This window comes from Pristiophorus japonicus, chromosome 3 (genome assembly GCF_044704955.1).
Source record: "Pristiophorus japonicus isolate sPriJap1 chromosome 3, sPriJap1.hap1, whole genome shotgun sequence".
NCBI classification, from domain to species: domain Eukaryota; kingdom Metazoa; phylum Chordata; class Chondrichthyes; family Pristiophoridae; genus Pristiophorus; species Pristiophorus japonicus.
Window position 1 is genome coordinate 143,184,070 of NC_091979.1, and position 27,637 is coordinate 143,211,706.

At 42.6% G+C, this 27,637-nt stretch overlaps 1 protein-coding gene across 1 annotated transcript in view; it reads left to right on the plus strand.

Annotated features, from left to right (window-relative positions):
* The window catches only part of LOC139258891 (inositol polyphosphate 1-phosphatase-like), a 70,014-nt gene that overhangs the window by 18,872 nt on the left and 23,505 nt on the right, over positions 1 to 27,637 (plus strand). The window contains exons 2-4 of the mRNA XM_070874821.1: positions 5,872 to 6,091; positions 10,866 to 10,926; positions 16,433 to 16,633. Of these exons, the coding sequence (XP_070730922.1) occupies positions 5,888 to 6,091; positions 10,866 to 10,926; positions 16,433 to 16,633 (466 nt within the window). The 5' untranslated portion in view covers positions 5,872 to 5,887. The remainder of the gene's footprint in view (positions 1 to 5,871; positions 6,092 to 10,865; positions 10,927 to 16,432; positions 16,634 to 27,637) is intronic.

Consider the following 27,637-nt stretch of genomic DNA (forward strand, 5'->3'; position numbering starts at 1 on the left):
TTTCAATAAATTCTTGCTCTTTAATTGTCTTCTGTATGGTGTTCGCTGATTAACTCACTGAACATTTGTATAATATTGTGAGGCTGAATGCTCTGTTTTTAAAGCTTGTAATTATGGTAGTTCAGAACAAAGTTTCACAATGGTCGCACTGTTCACGAAGCAAAGTGCTGCAATCTAGGGCCTTTTTATTTTGAGGTCCTTCTGAATCAAACTCCAGTGTTGCAACACTACAGCCCAGGTTCAATTATTTGAAACACAACTATCTGAGCATCATTTTCTTGTCAAGCCGAGCCAAGAGGATTCCCCTAACTTCACCTAGGGTTATGGTTACCTATTCTAAGTAATTCTATTTCTGACAAACACTTCTTAAAAGGAAGTAAAATGTGACAATTCTGTATTAAAGCATAGGCCTGGTATTCTACTGGCGCCTATGTATCTGTTACAGCATACAAATTGGCCAGAAATAGCAGTCAACCAGGGACTGGGAGAAATTTAGAACTTAGCAGAGGAGAACAAAAGGTTTGATTAGGGCAGGGAAAATAGAGTACGAGAGGAAGCTTGCAGGGAACATTAAGACGGACTGCAAAAGCTTCTATAGATATGTAAAGAGAAAAAGGTTAGTAAAGACAAACGTAGGTCCTCTGCAGTCAGAATCAGGGGAAGTCATAATGGGGAACAAAGAAATGGCAGACCAATTGAACAAGTACTTTGGTTCGGTATTCACTAAGGAGGACACAAACAACCTTCCGGATATAAAAGGGGTCAGAGGGTCTAGTAAGAAGGAGGAACTGAGGGAAATCCTTATTAGTCAGGAAATTGTGTTGGGGAAATTGATGGGATTGAAGGCCGATAAATCCCCAGGGCCTGATGGACTGCATCCCAGAGTACTTAAGGAGGTGGCCTTGGAAATAGCGGATGCATTGACAGTCATTTTCCAACATTCCATAGACTCTGGATCAGTTCCTATGGAGTGCAGGATAGCCAATGTAACCCTACTTTTTAAAAAAGGAGGGAGAGAGAAAACAGGGAATTATAGACCGGTCAGCCTAACATCGGTAGTGGGTAAAATGATGGAATCAATTATTAAGGATGTCATAGCAGTGCATTTGGAAAGAGGTGACATGATAGGTCCATGGATTTGTGAAAGGAAAATCATGCTTGACAAATCTTCTGGAATTTTTTGAGGATGTTTCCAGTAGAGTGGACAAGGGAGAACCAGTTGATGTGGTGTATTTGGACTTTCAGAAGGCTTTCGACAAGGTCCCACACAAGAGATTAATGTGCAAAGTTAAAGCACATGGGATTGGGGGTAGTGTGCTGACGTGGATTGAGAACTGGTTGGCAGACAGGAAGCAAAGAGTAGGAGCAAATGGGTACTTTTCAGAATGGCAGGCAGTGACTAGTGGGGTACCACAAGGTTCTGTGCTGGGGCCCCAGCTGTTTACATTGTACATTAATGATTTAGACGAGGGGATTAAATGTAGTATCTCCAAATTTGCGGATGACACTAAGTTGGGTGGCAGTGTGAGTTGCGAGGAGGATGCTATGAGGCTGCAGAGTGACTTGGATAGGTTAGGTGAGTGGGCAAATGCATGGCAGATGAAGTATAATGTGGATAAATGTGAGGTTATCCACTTTGGTGGTAAAAACAGAGAGACAGACTATTATCTGAATGGTGACAGATTAGGAAAAGGGGAGGTGCAACGAGACCTGGGTGTCATGGTACATCAGTCATTGAAGGTTGGCATGCAGGTACAGCAGGCGGTTAAGAAAGCAAATGTCATGTTGACCTTCATAGCAAGGGGATTTGAGTACAGGGGCAGGGAGGTGTTACTACAGTTGTACAGGGCCTTGGTGAGGCCACACCTGGAGTATTGTGTACAGTTTTGGTCTCCTAACTTGAGGAAGGACATTCTTGCTATTGAGAGAGTGCAGCGAAGGTTCACCAGACTGATTCCCGGGATGGCGCGACTGACATATCAAGAAAGACTGGATCAACTGGGCTTGTATTCACTGGAGTTCAGAAGAATGAGAGGGAATCTTATAGAAACATTTAAAATTCTGACGGGTTTAGACAGGTTAGATGCAGGAAGAATGTTCCCAATGTTGGGGAAGTTCAGAATCAGGGGTCACAGTCTAAGGATAAGGGGTAAGCCATTTAGGACTGAGATGAGGAAAAACTTCTTCACCCAGAGAGTGGTGAACCTGTGGAATTCTCGACCACAGAAAGTTGTTGAGGCCAATTCACTAAATATATTCAAAAAGGAGTTAGATGTAGTCCTTACTACTAGGGGGATGAAGGGGTATGGCGAGAAAGCAGGAATGGGGTACTGAAGTTGCATGTTCAGCCATGAACTCATTGAACGGCGGTGCAGGCTCGAAGGGCCGAATGGCCTACTCCTGCATCTATTTTCTATGTTTCTATGTTTCTAAAACGTGGTGGGCCTTGGCATCCAGCATGGTGGGCTGGAGGTGCTCTGCCCATCATATTGATAAAGTCTCCTGCCCAGGTGTCCAGGGACCATGCCTGAAACAGGCATTAGGCCATTTGCATATGCAAGTAGGGAGCTTGACACCTGTTTCTGATCTACTTTTACAAAATCCTTTAACAAATGACCACAGCACATGCCTTGCACATTGCAGTCTGTATTCTTAGGCACTTGGCAGCCAAACCTTAAAGGGACTGCTGGAGGCTGCCTCCTGAAAGGTATGTTTTAAGAGGAGGAGTGCTTCCCTCAGTTCCACAATGAATTTGCAGGCAGCTGCTGGCTACCACTTGTCTCCCCCCATCCTCCCCCACTCATTACTACCTCAATCCGCGTCCAAAACATATTTATTTTATGTCATGCATGAAAACCACGATGATCTTTTGCCCAGTGTGTGGTACACTAACCAAGCAAGGGTCCAGCCTTGTCTGGATCTGAATGACGTGAGTGTATCAATACTGGCTCTGAAACCCAAAAGGTATTGAAGAACATGAAGAATAGTACAGGGTACCACAAATTGAAGCTAGCCACCTAGGTAATGCAGAATTAGAACTGCATATGCACAACATCCACTTCAATTCCTATTTGTCAGATATGACGTGCCTTTTACAAATCCATGCCAGTTATCTTTAATTAATCCATATTTTACTAAGTGAGTGTTAATTTTATCATGTAATATGGCTGCTATAAACTTTCCAATTTTTTGCTGACTGGTCTATAGTTCTGCGGTTCCTTCCTTTTTAAACAGAGGTGTTACATTGGCAAATCTCCAGTCCTCTGGTACAATTTCCAAATCTGAGAATGTTTGATAGATTGTGATCAGAGCATTTGCTATTCCCTGTTTGACTTCCCTCATATTTTGGGGTGCATACCATCAGGGCTTTGAAGGATGCTTCCGAAAGCAAGGATACATGCACAAAGGGGGGGCGGGGGGGGGGGGAGTGTATTGGGCTAGTCTCCACTCTATTCAGAGAGTATCCAGAGTTTCAGCTGCAACAGTCTTCCCTGACTTCTAGTCTCTCACCTAAGGGAGCAAGAACATCAGGGTCAGCAGTCCCATACCCACTGATGCACAGAAGTAAATGGTTCATGGATGGCTCGGAAGGCACATTGAAGAGGAAATTATTGGGAAGTTATAGGCCACATGCACAAAAATACGACCATATATATATAAAGATATATTCTATCGTTAAAACTGCATTCTGTTGTTTTATTACAAAGAAAGAGGAGTCAAACTTGGCTACTTCAAATGGATGAAAACATATTCCCCAAGAAATAGAATAAAAAGGTGTTGGCCTGATTAGAAATGAGGAGGGAAAGTCCTTTCAAACTTTGTCAGGCTTCTCATGGAAGTGAACAGGCTATAATGGCCTCCCATAAAGTCTGCTTTGCAGTTGGCTCTTTAGCATCGTCTTCCTTATCCTGTTAAAGAAAGAAAATAACTTGGATTTCTATAGCGCCTTTCACGACCTCAGGGCTTGTTAAAGCACTTTACAGCTACTGAAGTACTTTTGAAGTGTAGTCACTTGATCCTCCAGTCCTAGGCCTCTGTTGATGTCAGTGTTGTGCGACATGGAGAACACTAACAATTTTTTCAACTTTCACAGGAAAATATAGCATTGGTCCAGTTCAAGCATCAGAAGTAACAATTGAGCACTCGAAAAGCTTGCTTGATAAACATCCAAATATTGGCTTGTGCATATTTATATATTTGCTGAAGTTGAATATAGGGGTTCATCAGAAGGGATATGAGCTACAGGTACAGTGCAGATCCCTTGCCTGTTAGGAGCCAATCTTCAATGTGATTTTCACCTCCAAACAATTCAGTCACATTAGACAGTCGAGAAATTAATGAATCACGCCTCAATTTGGGGTAGTGTACATTGACATGGAGGGCTTTGAGCTGCTGGTGGCAAACCAGCTGCATGTTCGGGGTTGGAAACTTTCTCTATTCATATACAACCCTGGATTATGGGAAAATGCATGTATGACCACATGGGTCCAGTTGATAATGCCCCCTGCATTTGGGAAAGTGTGGTAATGCCAAGCTCCTTTGGCTTCTGCTGTCTGGGATCCATACTGAAATGAATTACTGTGCCTTCTGGTAGAGAGTTTCTGGCATATGAATGGAGAGTTCACTGCATTGCAGCTAATTCCTGTTAGGCGTTTGGCGGTGTCTGTTGAATGTAGGGATCAGTTTGGAAATGACTGGGAGATGGTCATTCCTTGGAAAATAAGAGTCCTTGCTTCAGATAATATGAGCTGCTGTGTCGGGGGATATATTTTCCTGTGTGGATGTGGATAAATACAAATTGTTTCAACTGTTATTGGTTTATGATAGTGTTTTAATAAAAAGTACTTTTACTTGACATAAGGAAAAATACACTCCTTGGATAGCTTAATCTTTGTAAATTAGCATCAGGTCTGATAGAAAACAATGTCTTTGAATTGTTTCTAAACTGAGGAAAACACCAACTGTTTCTGTGCTAATATATTCAACAAGCATATTCCCTGTTTTAATAACCATGAATAAGCCCGTAACAAGTTACTTTTACTCTGCACTTTTACTATGTATATAATCAGCACTTTGCAACCATGAGGAAATCACCTTTAGATAATGCAGTAAAACAATTTGCAAAAGCAATGTTTCTTGATAGTTTACAAACAGTACCATTTTTATATGATTTACACCATGAGTAAAATGGACTCTAATCTCCTTATTGTATAATTGCCAGTTCAAAACATTAAGGACTTCATCACTGATGCTTTTAGAAAATCTCCCTGCTCGTTGATTTACAAGCATTTGTATAATCAGGGAAGGGATTGCAAGTTCATTCAGTGAGCAATTATATTTAGGGAGCCCTTTATCATTGATCAGAATTCAGACTATAATTAATTTAAACAGCCTCAACTGAAAGAAATATCCAGTTTTACGTAAACAGCTATCATTATCTCCTCATACAGCAACAAGCGACGTCTATGTTGTGCAGCTCCTTTCTGAAGGAGCTTAAAACTTCCAAACTGTGTTTTTACTCTGTATCAGAGATTTGAGTAACAGGATGACTGAAGATAACAGGTATAAATGAAGCTGATGGAAGTGTATATAATATTGGTGTTGCCACTGCATCCAAAGACGTACAAACTTTGATAGTTTACACCGGTGAGTATTCAGTTGCCTCCCTGGATTCAGACTTGTGTTGCAACCTTCTCCTTCAAACAATTCAGTCACATGGGACTGCTTCAAGATGGGTGAATTAAGTACTTTCTGAGTATTGAGTATATACATGGGCATGATTTTGCTTATGCCCTTTATGCAAATAAGGGTAGTTTTTGCATGGTGTATCAGGCTGCCTTTTTACTTTTCATTCTTGGTGATTATGTATAGATATCCGGCTCTCAAGATGTCTGAATTTTTGACTGCACTCGTCCGTGCCTCAGAAAAATCTGCAAACATTGCTCGTGCCTGCAAGCAAGAGGAGACGCTCTTTCACCTTTTGGTACAGGAAAAAAAAGGGGACGAGAAAAATAAGAAATTTGTTAGTGATTTCAAAACACTAGCAGATGTATTGGTTCAAGAAGTAATCAAACATGACGTGGGAAAGAAAGTAAGTACCATGAACTAAAAATTTTATTAATGTCTGTCCTATCTGGAAACAATTAGTTTGAATCCAGACAGTTTTGATATAGCAGCTGTTCTGGTGCTCGGTTAGTACACTGACTATTTGTTATAAAAACAGAACCAATACAAGTTTGGACTTCAAGCCTTTTATACTTCGTAATTGCTATAGGACATTAAGAACATCATAGCATTGAAATAAGTGCACTAGGTCTCTTACAGCCATGGTGATTAGCACTGGAATTTTGGGATTAATTGGGAGTAATTTTGTTCAGACCATTTTAAACTAGAACAATATGGTACATTTTAGATTTTTATTATTTTTAAGGGTGATGCTCCATTTGAAAACTTCCTTTTTTCCTCTTATTATGGAAATTACCTTTCCATGGTGGCATGGCTGAAAGCTCAGCATATAGAAATTTGTGACGTGAACCCCAGCCTACTGTTCCATAGCACAGTGCATTAGAAGTTCAGTGTGTTGTGAATATATGCCAGCAGCCACACTCTGCACTAACAGCTGAAAAGTGGCCTTCAGGCATGATCATTATATTCTAGAAAAGACCTAAAGATTATACTAGACAAAGTATTAGAACTTTCGCCATATCAGCAACGGTCTTTACATGCTGAAGGAGGCAAATATTACAATATTGATGGACCCAATGCATCAGTAGTGCACCATGTTAGTGTACTTTTGTAGAGTGCAGTGGGATGATGGGTTAACGGTCCACACCTATAATCACAGTGGCCCTGAAAACCTGTAGCCTGGCAATCCTTGTACTTATACCGCAGTTGTACCTGACACTGAACTCTGCAGCAGAGAGTATGTGAGGTCAGCGGAAGTCACTTAATTTCAATTCATCCAGTGGAGGCCCAACCATTAGGGCTACAGCTAGGGCATCCACCCTTTGCGGAGCCTGCATATTGCAGTGTTCTTACTTGGATGACGAGTGGGGGAAAGAGGTTTCGAGCCTCCCTGCCCTCACTGAACCACCCTGAGTTTGCCCCTGGCAGTTCCGTTAGTGAGGGAGAAAATTGCATTTGCATTCTAGTCGGCAGTCCTGTTCAGTCTTGGACTAGATTGCCCCAAGTGGATCCAACGCTGTCATTGAGTCACCCAGTTGCACCAGGTATATCAGTGCTCACCCTAAGCTAGGTCCCTCTGGGGACCGAGATCATGGGAACTCCAGGGTTAGGAGCCCCCTGCCTCTCCATCCCACCCCTTTAAGTCAATGACCATGTTTGGGCTCAGTGGATTTGCCTCCCCTAACAAACCACGGCAGGGATTTTGACATTAAGCCACGATCCAACCTAGTATCCAGGGAAGAATGCCAGAGGGGCTGAGGTTTCTCGGCCCCAGTGAATTTCCATTCTTGGCTGACATGTCAGGGTCAGTAAACAGAGATTTGAAACTCCAATATGACTGTTTTTCAATTTGCTGGTTAAACTGTCGGCAAAGAAAAATTTGTGTGCTGGTAAAGATGCAAAACGTACCAAATTGGGCAGAGTTTGACAATAACCTGTATGTGTGTGTTCCTTTAGTGATTTGAAAGGTGTGAATTTAGTTATTAACTTTTTAAGCTGGGCACATTTATTTGATTAATTTTTGTGTTAATGCAAGCGAGGCTGTTAGAATTACTTTCTGACCGGTGTTGTTCTTATATGGCTGCATAATGTATTTGTACTGGGCTCCTCTGTGTGCCTACTCAAGTCAATTCAAATTAAAAGGGTTAATGTCTGCATTAAGAAAGCACGCAGAAGAATTTGGCATGAGTAAGTTCAATCTTCACGTGGGGAGAGCAGCGGTTAGAAAATGTAGACTTATAAATTCAGGGGTGTAGCGTCACCTGTTACCGGCAGATTCAGATGAAAAAATGGCGGCCACTGCTCTTCCGCCCGCTGCTGGTGGGTCCCATGGCAGCCGCCATTGCCGGATGGCTGGCAGCGCTGTTGATGTCAGCGATCGCGAAAATCATGTAGATTGTGACATCAGAGAGTCTGCAATGTTCACTTGACTCCCGCTCTGCGGGTTTAGAGTTCGCCGCTCAACTTACCGGCCTGCATTAAGTGTGATGAGCTGAGCAAGTGTTGACAAGCAGGAAGGAGGCTCAAGCAGCGGTATTTAAAGGGATCATCAGCAACAACTGTAGTTGACATGTTTGTTCAGTTTGACTGGATCTGTGCAACTTTCTGCAACTCCAGCAGCTTTATTAACTTCTTTCAAAGTTCTAAGGTAACAGGGAGTGTTGCTGCAAGTGGGGACGCCTTAATTTATATTTAAAGGCTTCTGCCCACAACACTTACTCACAGTCCTGAGGGCTCAACTGGCAATCCCCCTTGTGCTCGAGTATCTTCGGGAGAGGGAGTGTAGACAGAAAAAGGTCATCGACCTGAAACGTTAACTCTGTTTCTCTTGCCACAGATGTTGGAGCACAGATTGCTGGGCTGCTACGACACCCTACAAGCCTCAGTCGACACTGGTAAACACAGGCACGATGACAGCGATCTGAGCTTGGGTGACATAAAGCTGAGACTGCATGCAAGCGGAATGTACTTCTCCTGAAGCACTAACACATTGGGTTGCTTCCACCTATGCTGCAATGGCAGCCGCGACATTTCCCATCACATGCACCATCATGTCTGGGTCGACACAGTCTCTTCAAGAGTCTTCCATCATTTCCAGCCTGGGAATCCTGGGCTCCAAGCTCTGCGCTGAGCCCCATGCAATGTTGGAGGCGAGCTCCTCCATGCTCCTTGACTTTGCCAAGAGGCTCTTTGGCAGGCTTCTCATTGCACCTATAAATTCGGTGTACATGCCCATCACCCTTCTTCTGACGGCCGCCCATCGAGGTCCTCATCTGAGTCCTGTGCAGCAGAACTCTCGCGCGAATTCGCCCTCCAGGGAGCTGGCCCCGAACTACCCTATGCCCCTGGCCTTGCTGTAGGCCACTTGTGTCCGGTGCCTCATTCTGTGCAGATCCTGCTTCTACACTAACCTTTAAAGTATGCGCAGTGGCAGTTTATGAGCTGGTGTCTACGATTGACAGATGCAGTGACACTTTGTCTTCTTCTACCCCCTTGCTTTCCTCCATTGCCTCGGGGACAGGCTGCTTGGGTGCTTGGTCTTGATTATCTGAAAGCAGAAAGGCACAAGAGTTGGGTTATGGTGAGGTGGGAAGCAAGATATGCATGCATACAGCATCAGCAGCTTGAAAGTGAGAAGAGATTGTGGGATGTTAGTGAATGTGGTGCAATGTGTATGCGTGATGTGTCAGTCATGGTTGAATAGCTGTCAGTGTGTGCAAGGTGCGAGATGTGGGTATGAGTGTTGCAGAATGTTGAGGGTGAAGTGAAGCTCTGATTGTGAGGTATGAGTGGAGATAGGTAGAGATTGTTGGGAGATGAGTGGTTGAGGTGTGGTGTATTAAGCAGTGTGTGAGGCAGATGGAGGGATATGGCATTTTCTGAAGCCTTCCCTCATCTTGACCAGCTACATGAGGTCATTAAACTTCTTTCGGCACTAGATGGCTGACCTTGGACGATAGTGCTGGCCGCCACATATGTGATTATCTCCTGCCAGAGCCTTCGAAGGGTGTGTGGTGAGGGCTTCCTTCCAATGTGTGGGAAGTGCACAGCCCGCCTCCTCTCCACGGGCATGACCTGTACCTTAAGATCTGCATCGCAGAATCTGCGAGCTCTCTCCCTGTGCTGAGTCTCCAGCATATTGCACTGCCATATTCTTCAAGCTGAAGTTGTGAGTGGCTTGACAATGAGGTGTTGTAGCATCAATGCGCCTTCCCTTTACGTACTGAATAAAGCCTGTGCCACATATGGCTGCGAATTAGACTGGACCCAATATTGGCCTCGGACTATTTTCAGACATCCCGGGCAGCTACATTTAACAGGTGTTGGGCTCCTTGCATATGCTAATGAGGGGCCTAACACCTGTTTAAGGACCCCTCAGCAAAATCTGTTGACTGTGAGCCCCACGTAGATTTTGGTGTGATTGCTGCGCTCTAACTAGCAGCCGTCACTGAAAAGTAAGTACTTTTGTTTTTACTTGCCTTCCTGTGGAACTGTGAAGAGCACTACTGGTCATCCCAGCTCCACAACACACCTGAGGGACACTGCTGACTCCCGATTGCCCTCTTCCCATTCTTCGTCTTCTACTTCTAGGACTTGGTTTAGGGCGACTGCCGGCGATGCAAGTGGCTCAAATTAGATCGGGCCACCTGTTGTGCCACGAGAGGCAGCTCAGCCCGAGTTTTAAAAATGATGCCTGAGGCTCAATATCAACCGAGCATTGGGCCTTCTGGTTCAGGTGCATGTTGGAAGTGCTACATGCCTTAAAAACGCGGCAAAACAATTCTTTACCCCAAAGGACATACTGCTTTATAAAGACATGAGAATTATATCATGTAAAGCACACAAGGTGTTATTCTGCTACCAAAATAGGCCTGTATGACCCCCGACCTGGCTCTTTAAGTCTACAAGCTTGGATTACTGTAAATAGGCACACCCTGAGATCAGTCAGAAAGTAATTCTCTTGTTGCTTGTAAATTTCCGACTGCTTCCTAAGGTCAGAAAAAACAGCTTTCTTTTTTTATATACTTTTGATACTTTGTGACGTCAAAAATGTGATGAGCACACATCAGGTACAAGACATTTTTAATATATCGATGTGTCATTTTTTTTCTCCAAAGTTCTATTAATAATGTGTCTCTTTATGTTGCCAAAGTAGTCACCTTTACCAATCACTTATTCAGTTTCCAGGGCTGGAAGATCACATCTTTGGTGAAGAATCTAATCAAATCACTAACAGTCTGGGTAAGTAAAATAAAAAGTTCAAAGACACAAAATCAGAACTTTTAGTGACAGTATCCAAGCTAGGTAGATTACTCCACCAACTTGCTGAATTTGGCTGTGTGCAGTGTGACTAATGTGCATCTCTATGTATGTTCATCAACAGTTTTACTCTACCTACCATTTGAAATTTAAAAAAAAATAAACCAGGATAGAATTTGCTGAAAAAAAAACAGCATTTCAACGTTGCAGTCCCTTATTAATGTTTAAATCGGCCAGCAACTTTAGTGAGGAAGAGATACCCCATGAATTGCGAAGCTATTAGCTTCGCGGAAACGGAATCGCGCCTTTAACATCCCCATAACGTCCCCATATAGTTTTTGCATTTGTGCTTTAATTGTTCAGTAAACTCGTCACAGAAAACTAAGTCTAGTAATTAGTAGCGTAAATACCCTTTTAACAAGGTGGTAATTTTGTTAATGACTTCCAATCAACATTTCTTGCCCATAAAGTGCACAATTAAAAGTGTGGAGTCTCATTCCTTCAGGTATTGAATTGTTAGGAATTATAAAAACGTCATTTTTAAAAAAATTATTTTTATTTGTCTTTTTTTCTCTCTTAATCCAATCTTTCTTTCCCTCTCTTTCTTTATTTCTCTTTCTGTACCTAATTTGACATTGAATTCCTCCCATTTATTTTACCCTGCTTCTCAGTCCTTGTGCTATTTAGTTCTCAATCCTTTAATCTCATTGGTTAAGGAGATAAATTGTTTGTCCCGTTGTTCACCAAAGTCCCAGATGCCCTGTTGCCTCGCCCGTTATCAGCTCACACTTCCAGAAACTCTGTGGGCACAACTTTTTTGTGCTGAAGGGTGCAGGAACATGTCTAATTATCAGGGCATGCAATGAGATGCCACGCTCCAGCAAGATCTGGGCCAGGATGTTTAGCAATTCTACAAATTCTGAAAAAGGACATATATAAAGAACAATGGTTTCCGGTTAATTAAATTATGCATACAATTAAAGTTAACACACTTATTTCTTTTTGCAAGCCCAAGTGAGCATGATTTCTTTCCTATAACTTATATAAATGTTTACATAGTTTAAAGTAAAACAACAGCTGCAGCAAGTAATAAAATCAATAAATCCTGAACTAAAATTTCTTCTCAAAAACATTGAACGTGAATCACTTCTTTTTTCTGCGGCCTTCACTAGTGCCAAGTTTGTCTCTTTCAACAATACTTAATAATTAAGAAGTTCTCATCAAGCATATTGTTACTTGACCCAAAGATTGGGCTGTGCAAACAAAGGAAGGTTGTAAGCTATGTGATCTGAGTGCAGTACATGTGACTGGTGTTTGTCTTTGTGAAATCACCATCAGGATCTCAGCACCACTGCAATACAAAGGTCACAGTTTATCTGAGAAGATGCACATTCTTTGCTAGAGATGGGTTTGTGCACTGTCGTATATGCAAAATATTTTGGGTCCTTGGAATTAGTAGGCCATCAATATGAGTACAAAATTGAAAAAGGAATTTCCTAATTATAGTGATAAAATAATACACTATAAATTTAGAATAAGAGATGTTTGGGAGGGTCCTATTAGGTTGCAAATTAATTGATGATGTAAACCTCAAGTAAAAGCTTATATGCCTTTTATTCCATTTACACGTGACAGTGTTTTAAACCATGTATGTCAGCACTGTCAACTATTTTTTACAGTCATAAATTCTCCAACAAGGGTCCCCTGTTGGCAATAGTTGGGACATTGTATTTTGCCAGAGCTTAGGTGCAGGTCAGGGACAACACTGATGCATGCTTGATGTTATACTCTCTTTCTGGCAATTCTAATGACAGCAGAGTTCAGGTTATAATACACCCCAATAACCTGAGTTTATCTATTGAATAGCTGAGCCATACCAACTGTGCTGAGTTAGTTGATTCTCAGTCAGGATAGCATAGGGCACCAGAATTAGCCTCAGCACCCTGGGTTAGTGACAAGAGGAATCACCAGGATTCCTGCTCCTAATGCTTTCCTGCAACCCCTAGAACTGTGTGTGTGAGAGTGTTGGGTGAAGCCAGGTTAACTGGGAGGACCACTGCAGTTGGATAGCCTCTACCAGAGAGTGACTGGTGACTATGAAATCATACCCCAGGAGAAGAGAGAAAGAAAGAACAATGGGCTCAAGTTTTGGCCTGAGTTGCTCCTATTTTTTTGGAGCAAATAGTTTAGAATGGAGCATCTTAGAAATTACAATTCTCGGCATTTAGTTTGCTCCAGTTCTAGTGAGTTAGAATAGTTTCATTTTAGAACAGATTTTTTTTCAAAAGGAGGCGTGTCCAGCCACTTATGCCTGTTTTGCAAGTTTAGGCAGCGAAAACTTACTCCAAACTAACTTAGAATGGAGTAAGTGTAGATTTTTGTACACTCAGAAAAACTTTGCCTACACTTATAACTCAGGCATAGGGAACGAGAGATAGGGGGCGGGAGGGAAGTTTACAAACATTAAACACTTTACTTTTACAAATAAAGAGCCTTCATCAATAATAAATGATAAATAAATCAATCAAAAAAAATTAAAGAATTAAAAATTTAAAAAATAATAAAAAATCAATCAATAAATAAAAAAATGTAAGTTTCTACTCACCTACTGCAGCACCGGGAGCCCTCCAACAGCGTGCTGGGATGCCCTACCCCCCCGCCATTGTCGCTCTCTCTGTCTCTTTCAATGTCTCTGTGTTTCTGACAGCGAGGGGTCGGAGGAGAGAAGGGGGGGGGTGAGGGGGTGGTGGAGGGGGGAGGAAGGGGGGGAGAGGAGGAGGGAGGGGGTAGAAACATAGAAAATAGGTGCAGGAGTAGGCCATTCGGCCCTTCGAGCCTGCACCGCCATTCAATGAGTTCATGGCTGAACATGCAACTTCAGTACCCCATTCCTGCTTTCTCGCCATACCCCTTGATCCCCTAGTAGTAAGGACTACATCTAATTCCTTTTTGAATATATTTAGTGAATAAAGGTGGAGGAGGGGGAGGGAGCGTGGAGGGAGGGGGAGAGCAGGGGGGAGGAGGAGGGGGAGGGGAGGAGAGGGAGGGGGCGGGGTGGAGGAGGGGCAGGGAGCAGGGGGAGGAGGGAGAGGGAGGGGGGAGGAGGGAGAGGGAGAGGAGGGGGGAGGAGGGAGGCGGGAGGGGGAAGAGGAGGGGGGAAAGAGGGGGGAGGAGGGGGCAGGGCTGAACGGGAGGGAGGGGGGAGGTTGAACGGGAGGGAGGCTGAATGGGAGGAGGGGGGGTGGATGAACGGGGGCGGGGGGGAGGAGGATGAACGGGAGGTGGGGAGGGAGGCTGAACGGGAGGGAGGGAGGGGGGGAGCTGAACGGGAGTGAGGGAGTGGGGGAGCTGAACTGGAGGGAAGCCCGAGTGCTGATCTTCAATGCCCGATGATCCCGTTCGGCCAGGGCTAGAGACGGCGTTCTTCGCGCCCCTCCCACACAGCCTGCACAGATTCGGGCTGTGAGGAGCTACTGCACATGCGCGCACACTCTAGCGCGCATGTGCAGAGCTCCTGGCACTGTTTTGAGTGCCGGGACCTGGCTCCGCCCCCGACCCCTTGTGCTGTGCCACGCCGAGGCCGAAGACGTCCTGCGGAGCTCGGAGAATCAAAAGGTAAGTTTTCGGCGCCCTTTTTATTCCAGAAAGTCAGCGCACCTTATGGAGGTGCGCCATTTTTATAGAGGACGGAAACTTGGGCCCATATGAATGGAGAAAAGATAGAAAATGTCATATAGAGGCTGGTCTTATTTCTTCCACCAGTAAAAGGTGTGTTTCCTGGATTACTGTGGCCATGATCAGCAGGAAAAGACTCCAGCAACATCACACTTTTGAAGTTAAATTAAATAAAAATAATGCTTTATCGCAAATGTTGCTCTTGTGGGCAGTTGAAGATATTAGCAAATCATAAAAGTTGTTTAGTAGATGCCTATTTGAATTTAAATTAGAGGCATTGGTCAGAGGAGGATTAGGATTTTGGACAGCAGTGGATTTACAATTACAGAATCTTTAGGAATCTGACCCCTACAAAACAGGTGGGATGGAGAATTTGGGTAATAATTTCGAATGAATGTGGAAGCGTGTTAAGGAATTCACTGCTGACATTGGCTTTCCTAAAACCGCTCAGCCTTTAAAATGTGGACGACAGATGTCAACAACATCTGCATCACCTGACATCTCCCCTTCTGCTAAAGCATATGTTGAAGTACAGTATCAGCGAATTACCCTTACTGCAACATTCAGTGTATCAACATTACTTTGATGCATTTTACTTTTACTTCCATTGTGGAAATATTGATGGACGGTGGCACCATATAAATAGCATGAATTTGCATGTTCTTTTATTAGGGACCTGTATATTCATTAGAAAAAGTGGGAAGAAGGTGTTCAGTTGGTTTGTTAAATCCGAGCCTTTTGATTCACATTGTTATTTTCATTCTTGTATGTATTCTCTTTTTGTGTGAATGCTTTTAAAATTATTTAAATAACCTTTTATGGGAGGTTTTGTTTTTGTGGGATCTTTTTATTTCAAGATAATACATACATTGCAGTTTAGCCAATGCACCCACTTGTGCTATAACCTTTGCACTTGGCCATTTGCAAAATAAAGATAATCTGGTTTAAGAAAAGAAAAGACTTGCTTTTATGTAACACCTTTCATGGCCTGGCGACAACCCAAAACACTTCACTTTGAATTACTTTTGAAATCCACAATTGTTTTGTGGGCAAACATGGCAGCCAATTTTGCACAGCAAGGGCCCACAAATGGCAAATTAGATAAATTACCTTTCAATCTGTTTTGCTGGTGTTGGGGGATGCTTGTTGGTCCGGGTTGCAGAAGAACTCTCTGCTGTTCTTTGAAAAAGTGCATTGGATCTCTTACATCGGTCTGAATAGGCAGATGTGGGCCTTGTTTTTACACCCCATCCATTGCAGCACTCCCTCATAACTGCACTGAAGTGCTGGCTTAGATTGTGTGCCCAAGGCATGAAATGATGCTTGGACCTCCAACTTTCTGACTTGGAGGCAAGATTGTTACCACTGAACCAAGTGAATACATCATTTACCATATAGGTAAAGACAGCCCTGTGATTTACACCAGTTGCAATGTGTTTGAGCTGATGGCCTTTATTATCACATTTGATTTGCTGCTAATATTGCAACTTCGGCACTGAGCAACTGCCATTGCTTTTCATCCTGTGAGTTGGTAAGCTCTGATGTACTGTTCCGTTTAGTTGAGATAGACCCTCAGTTAATAAACAATTTTGTTCCCAATTAAGGATCCTTCTAAGGTATCTTTAATTTGTCATCCATTTTATCATTTATTCACAGAATGAAAGGACCTCTGCCCTAGTGCTGTTTCCTTCACAGGATCACGTGGCCTCTATGTTTAGCACATGTAAACCCAAATAGAACTTAAAAATAGAATATAATTCGTTGAAGATTCCTGCTGTACCAAACACCAACTGCAGTTTTATTTCCATTATAGGAGAGAAGATTAAAGTTGAAGTCTGTACAACAGAGCAAGATACTACAGAGCTGCTGAGCAAAGTGCTCGATGGTAATATGGCAGCAGCCAAACTATTGGCCAGCATTGTTCATCTTGATGTCTCCATTAAGGATCCTACATTGGAGGAGGTTGAGGCAGCTATTCCCCAGGATTCCATGGCAGTTTGGGTAGATCCTATAGGTATGTCTACAAATATAAAAATAATGAAGAGGAACTGATGAGAAGAAGAAAATGTAAGAGCCTTAAGTAAAAGAATCAATTTAATTTATTTAAATTCAGCTTTGGAATGAGGTTTATTTTCATTTAATATTAAGGAACAATTTTTATAGGAATACATATGATCATAAATCAGGATTACAATTGGTTAAGGGCTATGGTAAAGCCCCTGATAATAAAATAGTTAAATTTAACTTGAGAAACTTTCATAATTACATGCAAGTCACCGGCAGAGCCAACATTAAGGCAACCTGCCTTGCTTTTTCCCCCCTGAGTTTAGGAAGGTTGCATGTGCAAGGATAATCATTTGCGAAAATGCACATATGATATTGCAGTTTAATAATAAAATGTCAAAAACACTGGGTGACTGTTGGCTAGTGGCAGGGCAGCCATGTTGTCTCACTAAAAAAAGTGAACTCAGCTTTAACCCTTCTAGTAAAAGTGTTTCAAGTTGGGATCATTTCAGCGGCCAACATTATTATGTCAAAAAAATGGAATGCATGTATGTTCTTTCAAAGTTCAGCTGATTTCCAAGTTGCAAAAGTTAAAGGTGCAGAACACAAAAAAACTGCAATGGTAAAAGTATGAGATACATTAAGTTGAACCATTAAATTACACACAAGAAATGCATAATATTTACTTAATGTGCACAGTATACTGGCCATAGACTGTTTTCAGTAATTAACTGCAAATTATGTCTCGATAAATTTGCAGTGCAGTTGATACAGTTCCTCCCCTTCACTGGTAGGTTTGGTTTTAAATTTCAGCAGATTACAAAAGAATCTTCAATAACAGCCTCTACACCTCGCTAACCACGACAGGAACCTGTACGTACAAGTAAATGTCAAACACTGCCAGTTTGGTACAGTTCATACCGTTGTGGTTATTTTATTTTGTTTTGCAACTTACATTTTTTCAACTTGGAAATCAGCTGAATGCCTTCCATGTACTCCATTTATTCCACTCACCCTTCCTAATAGCTTCTTCATTTACTCAGCATCTATTTGTTCTGATTACGCTTCTGTGAAACACCACCGTTGGACATTTTTAAACATTAAGGGGCCTAAATTTCCGCTTTCCATAAGGCTTCTGATTGCCGGAAAGCAGTGGCCGTGGGCGGCGCGGAATGGCCGCCGACTCTCTGTGGAGGGGCCGCCATTTTTGAAACTGCCTTTCCTCAGGAGCGGAGCGGTGCCCGGGTCCGATCCACCCATTTTCCTGCCCGCTAGTGATGCCCACTCCGTCCACTCCCACTTCCACCCCCATGATGATCCACTTCCGCCTCACTGGGAAAAAAACCCCAGAGGAGCTGAATTTCGCCACATGGCTGCTGCATCCATACATTAATGATTTGGACAAAGGAATTGAATGTAGTATCTCCAAGTTTGCAGATGACACTAAGCTGGGTGGCAGTGTGAGCTGTGAGGACGATGCTCAGAGGTTGCAGGGTGAATTGGATAGGTTAAGTGAGTGGGCAAATGCATGGCAGATGCAGTATAATATGGATAAATGTAAGGTTATCCACTTTGGTGGCAAAAACAGAAAGGCAGACTATTATCTGAATGGTGACAGATTAGGAAAAGGGGAGGTGCAACGAGACCTGGGTGTCATGGTACATCAGTCATTGAAGGTTGGCATGCAGGTACAGCAGGCGGTGAAGAAGGCAAATGGCATGTTGGCCTTCATAGCGAGAGGATTTGAGTGTAGGAGCAGGGAGATCTTACTGCAGTTGTACTGGGCCATGGTGGGGCCACACCTTGAATATTGTGTTCAGTTTTGGTCTTCTAATCTGAGGAAGGACATTCTTGCTATTGAGGGAATGCAGCGAAGGTTCACCAGACTGATTCCCGAGATGGCTGGACTGACATATGAAGAAAGACTGGATCGACTAGGCTTATATTCACTGGAATTTAGAAAAATGAGAGGGGACCTCATAGAAACATATAAAATTCTGACGGGATTGGACAGGTTAGGTGCAGGAAGAATGTTCCCGATGTTGGGGAAGTCCAGAACCAGGGGACACAGTCTAAGGATAAGGGGTAAAACATTTAGGACCGAGATGAGAAGAAACTTCTTCACTCAGAGAATTGTGAACCTGTGGAATTCTCTACCACAGAAAGTTGTTGAGGCCAGTTCATTAGATATATTCAAAAGGGGCCCTTACGGCTAAAGGGATCAAGGGGTATAGAGAGAAAGCAGGAATGGGCTACTGAAGTTGCAAGATCAGCCATGATCATATTGAATGGTTCGAAGGGCCGAATGGCCTACTCCTGCACCTATTTTCTATGTTTCTATGTACCACTTCAAAAACGGTAGATGCGCCCCGTTTCCGGCGGAGGGAAATTTCTACCCCTAAAGGTGCTATATAAATGCAAGTTGTTATTCTATCAACAACCACACTGAACTTGCTTATTCATGTTGGTGCTGCAGTATGTTGGGCCTTTGTCTATCCCTTGATTTTGATATACCACCTTAGAATGGCTTGTGATGTGTTTGCTGTCTGCACGCCATGCAATACAACTTCAAAGCAAATTCACTCCTAATATTCATCATAAAGGTAATTTTGACTTTGGGTTATAGTGTAAAACAAATTATACCGATTTGGCCGACCAATATACATCTTCTCCCCTCCTCATTTTCATTTCCATTTCCATGAAAGCCTCTTACTCTCTGCAGCTCGCTCGGCGGAGCGTGTTTGAAGATCGGGCCACTGCGACGCGGAGCGGCGACCCTTTGGAAACACAGGGGGGAGGCAACCAGGTCAGGAGGTTGTGGTGGACCGGGGGTGGGGGAGGCGGGGATTGGTGGGCAGAGGTGGGAGCCTGGCCCATGAGTTGGGGGGGTGGGGTAAATTGGTAGCTGGAGCGACAGCAGCCTACGTTCTTTTAATGCACGGTGGGAGGATCTCTGTTGGGCCGCATGTAGCCCTGGTTTTCCTGAGTGCAGCCGGCACTGGCTGCCTCATAGCAAACAAATCTTGCAGTGGGGGCCTGAAACAGGTGTTAGGTCCCTTATTTGCATGTACCTTATCTGTCAATTTTTTGGCCTTTACCAATATAGCAGGTGGCGCACTACTAGCTCATAATGAGCGTGGATTTCCTGCCTGCCATATTATAGGCTTAGGAGGCCTTTCAGTGCCGCAAAAAGTGAGCACTGTGCAGTCTAATCTCTCGGCCCATATTTGAAAGCTGTGTGGTTCTGCGATCTCATTAGCAGATTGTAAATTACAAAGAAACATATAAATTTCTCAGACTTTTCTTCACACAGAGGATTATTTATTTTTCAAGGACTGTTTAAATTAGTAAGTGGCTGTAATAAATATTAGCCATCAAGTTCTAATTTTGCACATGTGAGTTTCATATCAACTTGATACACAAGCAGTTTTATCCTGCTGCCGAGGAAACAGAACTGAACAGAAAGTGAGACATTGAGGTAAAATGTACCTCATAAGCAATAGTTGTTTCAATACTGATCTCATTGGACAAATGATTATAGCATTTTATCTAGGGCACTGGTACTATTTTTAAAAAGATATTTACATTTGAAAGCCTCTTCCTGTGAACGGCAATACTGCCTAACCCAACTACCCAAGCACTTCCTTCAAAATAAGGTTGGCCTTACTGTCATATCTGACAATGAATTTATTAAAAGCTTTACTTTCAATAAAACTGAATGCCTTGGAATCTGATCACATAAATAATTAGCGAACTTTAGTGTTTTATTGCTTAAAATTGCAAATTATATTTTTTAACTTTGTAATTTATGTGTTTATATATTTTAAAAATGTATGCCATATTATAACACCACACTTTTACTGAATTTAACTAATTATACTTGGAAAAATTATTTTCGAGTCAAGGGCAAGTATTTAATTTAACATTTGGCCCTTATCACTGTAGTTTAGTCCATACTTCCTGACATATTCAGCCTTGGAATGGCTTGACTGATAAACATTATGACTGCTTTTGGCAGCCCACTGCCGCAGTCCAAAGCAATTCGCTCTTCCTTCTCATCAGATTTAAACTAAGATAGCTTTGGTGCAGACGACATGACTGGCTCATCAATGATTATCATGTGATGCAGCTGTTCCATTGTCTTAAACCATTGTGTTGAAAATAGATTAGACTGGGTGACTCAGACAAACACAGTTCCAAATTTAGAATCCAATAATCTCCCATATGTAGAAAATAATGATTATCGCAAGATAAATTTTTACTATCTAATTTCTGAGTTTTGGCTAACTAACAGAGAACAGAGAGTCAGGATAAATGGTTCATTCTCTGGTTGGCAACCAGTAGCTAGTGGGGTGCCACAGGGATCAGTGCTGGGACCCCAAATATTTACAATCTATATTAACGACTTGGAAGAAGGGACTGAGTGTAACGTAGCCAAGTTTGCTGATGATACAAAGATGGGAGGAAAAGCAATGTGTGAGGAGGGCACAAAAAATCTGCAAAAGGACATAGACAGGCTAAGTGAGTGGGCAAAAATTTGGCAGATGGAATATAATGTCGGAAAGTGTGAGGTCATGCAAGTTATTATTTAAATGGAGAAAGATTGCAAAGTGCCGCAGTACAGCGGGACCTGGGGGTACTTGTGCATGAAACACAAAAGGATAGTATGCAGGTACAGCAAGTGATCAGGATGGCCAATGGTATCTTGGCCTTTATTGCAAAGGGGATGGAGTATAAAAGCAGGGAAGTCTTGCTACAGCTATATAAGGTATTGGTGAGGCCACACCTGGAATACTGCGTACAGTTTTGGTTTCCATATTTACAAAAGAATATACTTGCTTCGGAGGCAGTTCAGAGAAGGTTCACTAGTTTGATTCCGGGGATGAGGGGGTTGTCTTATGAGGAAAGGTTGAGTAGGTTGGGCCTCTACTCATTGGAATTCAGAAGAATGAGAGGTGATCTTATCGAAATGTATAAGATTATGAGGGGGCTTGACAAGGTGGATGCAGAGAGGATGTTTCCACTGATGGGGGAGACTAGAACCAGAAGGCATGATCTTAGAATAAGGGGCCGCCCATTTAAAACAGAGATGAGGAGAAATTACTTCTCTCAGAGGGTTGTTAATCTGTGGAATTCGCTGCCTCAGAGAGCTGTGGAAACTGGGACATTGAATGAATTTAAGACAGAAATAGACAGTTTCTTAACTGATAAGAGGATAAGGGGTTATGGGGAGCGGGCGAGGAAGTGGAACTGAGTCCATGATCAGATCAGCCATGATCTTATTGAATGGCGGAGCAGACTCGAAGGGCCGTATGGCCTACTCCTGCTCCTATTTCTTACGTTCTTATGTTCTTATGTTCTTATATAAAATGGGTGTTATTTAAACTGACAGCATGATCTCCAGTGGGAATCCCTCTGTAATTATGTTAACTAGAGGAAGAGCAAAGGAAGAATGTCCAGCAGCTGAGACTGTACCAGAGCTAGAATTACTGCATCCATTGTTACCCTCCAACTTGCAGCTATCGACAGAGGCATACTTACTTGGATTTGTCTGAGGAACTGTGTCTTTATAGGCTGTGTTTCTCAAGGAGATGCCAATGATAATCTCACGACTGACCCTCCTGCTGAGATAAACAGAGAATTCTTAAACTCCTCTGTCTCACTCTACTCCGCTGAAGTTCCAGGCCACCTACAAAAAAACTTCACTATATTGATGCAAGCTCAGTGCCCCAATCTCAGCCAGTGCGCTCCAGGTGATGTAAACTTCCACTCTGCAAAAGCACCAGGACCTGATAGCTACCGTGCCGAGTTTTATAATGCCCTGCCCTCGGAGATGTCTTTATTCTATTCCTACAATATGCCATGGAGATGAAGCACCTTTCAGATATCTTCAAGGTTTCCACAATCATGTTAATGCATTAAAAAAGGCAAGGATCCCTCCTAGTGCTTGTAAAACAAATCTGCCCCTCCACAATGCCGACTGCACAATATTGGCCAAGATTCTGGCCTACAGATTAGATGTAGTCATTTTGGTGCTGGTCGATCGAGACCACACATGCTTTATACAGGACTGGCTCTTGAGGTACAATATAATAACACAGTGGCCCTGGTACTGTCACTCGATGCAGAAAAAACATTCAACCAACTGGAATGAAAATGCACCTCATAATACTCAAGCCCTTGGTGACACATTCAGGAAATGAATTAAATTACTGTACTCACACCTCACATGCAGAGTGGAATGTGAGTGCAGTATTTTAATCCACTTCCTGAATGTGTCACCTCACTTCTACAATGCCACTCCACTGAGGGAAGATCTTTATATCCCTTTCTCTTTGTCCTAACTGTAGAAAATCCAGGCATCCACAGAATACAGACAGAAGGAACTGAACATAAAATATCCGCCTAAGCTTTTGGCACCACTATACATAATAAACACAACCATCTCACTCCCCTGCATCTTTCAAAACATGAGAGAGTTTGCAAAGTTTCCGGTTACAAACTCATCTACTATAAAACAAAGGGCATATCCCTCACATAGTATGTCTCCACACCCCTCTTCATTGCCAACATCTGGCTTTAAATATCTTGGTATACACGTTGCACTGAAACTGCACAACCAGGTACAAAAGGCATTTCCCTACCCCCCTCCTCCCTTGCCCATTATTAACCCTCTGTGCAATGTGTTGCAAAGGGAACCTTCCTGAGAGACTCATCGCAGGTGAATTCAGAGCCTGACATAAGAACAGGATAACCAGGCTAGGTGGCCACCTCCATGAGGCCCAGATTGTGGTTTTCCACCAGCTAGCTGATATATTTCACCTTCACTGTAAGTATTACTTAGTGGTAGCACTCTTGCCTCTGAGTCAGAGAGTCATGGGTTTAAGCCGTCTTTCAAACCTTGAGCATATAACCTTGACCGACACTTTAGTGCTATACTGAGTGAGCACTGCATTATCAGTGGTGCCATCTTTTTTTATGAGATATTAAGCTGAAGTCCCATCTGCCAATGGAAACATTCAGCAAGCACAACCAGCAAAAGAGATTAACTGGCCATTCACCTCATTTCTGTTTGTGGAGTCTCACTGTGCACAAATTGTGTTTCTTTACAAGCCAATAACTGACTATACTTCAAAAGAATCATAAATCATTGGCTGTGGAGTGCTTTGGAATGTTCTGAGAAAGAGTTTGTTCTTTATTTCTCTGAGCAATACCTCTGTCTCCAGATAAGGCATTATCTTCAGAGTCCTGCAATACTTTGCAGACTTCAGCATACGCCAACCCCTTGGAACTCTTCTACCACTCACCAACAATCTATACATCAAACAGGATTTATGCAGGACTGGCTGAGGGTTTCAGCAGCAGATGGGCGGAGGCAGGGACAGAGGAGAGCGATGTTACAGAAGTGGAAGTAGGCAGTCTTTGTCTGGGGGGCACATATGTAGCCAGAGCTCAACTCGGGGTTAAATAGGACACTAACATTGTGAACAGACTGGTTCAACCTGATACAGTAGCTGGGGAAGGCGATGGCAAGTGCATGATATTTATGTTTGGGGGGTGGAGACAATGGCTTTAGTCTTCTCAATGTTTAACTGAAGGGAATTGCAGCTGATCCAGAACTAGATGTCGGTCAAACAGTCTGACAACACAGAGGCAGTGGAAGAGTCGAGAGACATGATAGAGAGATAGAACTGGGTGTTGTCACCATATGTGTGAAAGCTGACATATCTTTTCAAATGATGTCGCCAAGCATGTAGAAGAAGGGGCCAAGCATAAATCTTTGGGGGACTGCAGTCATTGCTGGAGATATTCTGGCTACAATCGGAGAGGTAAGACTGGAACCGAGTGAGGGCAGTCCCACTGAGCTGGACAACAGAGGACAAGCTTTAGATGAGTATGGTATGGACCCAATAGTACTTGATGTAATCCAGTCAGATCTGGTGATGGAAGGTCGAACCAGTTGTGCACCAGGTACGCTCTCAAGTCTGCATATCTTGAACTTGAGGGAGTGGGAAATGGGGGTCATACCAGAGGGAACGACTAGAGTGGGAGAGAGTAAGGGTTTTTCTGGCGCAAGAGCATGATAAGTGGAGGTGAGTGAGTGGTTGAGCAGATCGACAGCCGCAGAGGTTTTGGGGGTGAATAGAGCAGTGGTTCTCAAACCTTTCTGCTTGATGGACTCCTTTTCAAATTGATTAGTAATCACGGATCCCCAAAGGACCCCTTTTCAAATCGGTTAGTTATCATGGACCCCAAATCTAAATTATAGAATATCAAAGTGCTGCATTTAAGAAGCATTTTAACAATGCTTTTAAGCAAACCGGTATTTACTTATAGTCAATGAGATAGGTGTCTGCTTCTCACTGTAGAGTCTGTCTATCCTTGGTGTGATGTTTGATCATTTATTTCTAGGCTCCCTTTCACTAACCCTCCAGTATGCCAGATGTCACTTGAGTTCCTCCAGTGACTCCATGATTAAATACTGTACACTCAAGTGTGACACTCTTCATATACCAGGAAGGTTGCAGGTTAGATCCCTGGTCTCCAATGACTTGGCTGGTGTCAAAGAGTGCGGAGGATCACTACAGCACTCTACCCGAAGAAGAGAAAACTAAAAGGGACCACATTTCCCAATCCTGATTACTATCTAAAGTGTACTTGTGTGGGCACTGCTGAGAACAACAGTTCAGTTGTCATAGCATGCCAAAACTTAGTATCTAATTTCACACGAAAAATGGAAAATGAACAAGGTATCACAGGGCAGGCATTACCTATATAAAGAATAAGGAGAAAGCAATAGATCAGGATAGCACTGGGGGAAATGAAAATCAGAGCATGCCAGGAAGGGACAGAATGTATAAACATAAAGGTGAATCAGAAAGTGGGGTCAAAGCAGGAAAAAATGGTAAAAAAAACAAATTTAAAAGCTCTTTATCTTAATGCGCGTAGCATTCGTAACAAAATAGATGAGTTGATGGCATAAGTAGATATAAATGGGTAAGATCTGATAGCCATTACAGAGACATGGTTGCAAGGTGACCAGGACTGGGAACTAAATATTCAGGGGTATTTGACAATTCAGAAGGACAGACAGAAAGGAAAAGGAGGTGGGGTAGCTCTGTTAATAAAGGATGAGATCAGTGCATTAGTGAGAAATGATATTGGCTCAGAAGATCAAGATGTTGAATCAGTTTGGGTGGAGATAAGGAATAATAAGGAGGAAAAGTCGCTGGTGGTCGTAGTCTATAGGCACACCACCAATGACTACACTATTGGACGGAGTATAAATCAAGAAATAATGGAGGCTTGTAAGAAAGGAACGGCAATAATCATGGGCGATTTTAACCTCCATATTGATTGGATAAAGCAAATTAGCCAGGATAGCCTTGAGGAAGAGCTCATCGAGTGTAACCAACCAGGGAGCAGGCTATCTTAGATTTTGTACTGTATGATGAGACAGGATTAATAAATGATCTCAAAGTAAAAGATCCTCTAGAAATAAGTGACCATAACATGGTTGAATTTCTAATTCAGTTGGAGGGTGAGAAAGTTGGACCTCAAACCAGTGTCCTAAGCTTAAATAAAGGAGACTACAAAGGTATAAGAGCAGAATTGGTTAAAGTGGATTGCGAAAATAGATTAAAGTATGGGACGGTTGATGAGCAGTGGCAGGCATTTAAGGAGATATTTCATAACTCTCAACAAAAATATATCCCAATGAGAAGGAAAGACTGTAAGAGAAGGGATAACCATCCGTGGCTAACTAAGGAAATAAGGGATGGTATCAAATTGAAAACAAGGGCATACAATGTGGTCAAGACTAGTGGGAGGCCAGAGGATTGGGAAACTTTTAAAAGCCAACAAAGAACGACTAAAAAAATAATAAAGAGAGGAAAGATAGATTATGAAAGTAAACCAGCATTAAATATAAAAACAGATAGTAAGAGTTTCTACAGGTACATAAAAAGGAAAAGAGTGGCGAAAGTAAATGTTGGTCACCTAGAGGATGAGACTGGGGAATTAATAGTGTAGAACAGGGAAATTGTATCGGTCTTCACGGCAGAAGACACTAAAAACATCCCAATAGTGGCTATAGGGAGGGAGGAACTTAATACAATCACTATCAATAATGAAGTAGTACTCGGTAAAATATTGGGACTAAAGGTGGACAAGTCCCCTAGACCTGATGGCTTACATCCTGATGGCTTACATCCTATAGCCACTATTAGGATGTTTTTAGTGTCTTCTGCCGTGAAGACCGATACAATTTCCTTGTTCTCCACTATTAATTCCCCAGTCTCATCCTCTAGGTGACCAACATTTACTTTCGCCACTCTTTTCCTTTTTATGTACCTGTAGAAACTCTTACTATCTGTTTTTATATTTCATGCTGGTTTACTTTCATAATCTATCTTTCCTCTCTTTATTATTTTTTTAGTCGTTCTTTGTTGGCTTTTCAAAGTTTCCCAATCCTCTGGCCTCCCACTAGTCTTACATCCTTAAAAGAAGTGGCTGCAGGGATTGTGGATGCATTGGTTGTAATCTACCAAAATTCCCTGGATTCTAGTGCGGTCCCAGCAGATTAGAAAACTACAAATGTAACACCCCTATTTAAAAAAGGAGGCAGACAAAAAGCAGGAAAGTATAGACCAGTTAATCTAACATCTGTTATTGGGAAAATGCTGGAGTCCATTATTAAGGAAGCAGTAGCAGGACATTTAGAAAAGCATAATTCAGTCAAGCAGAATCATTGTTTTATGAAAGGGAAATCACGTTTGATAAATTTGCTGGAGTTCTTTGAGGATGTAATGAGCAGGGTGGATAAGGGGGAACCAGTGAATGTGGTGTATTTGGATTTCCAGAAGTCATTCGATAAGGTGCCACATAAAAGGTTATTGCACAAGATAAAAGTTCACGGGGTTGGGGGTAATTTCTTAGCATGGATAGAGGATTGGCTAACTAACAGAACAGAGGGTCGGGATAAATAGGTCATATTCCGGTTGGCAAACAGTGA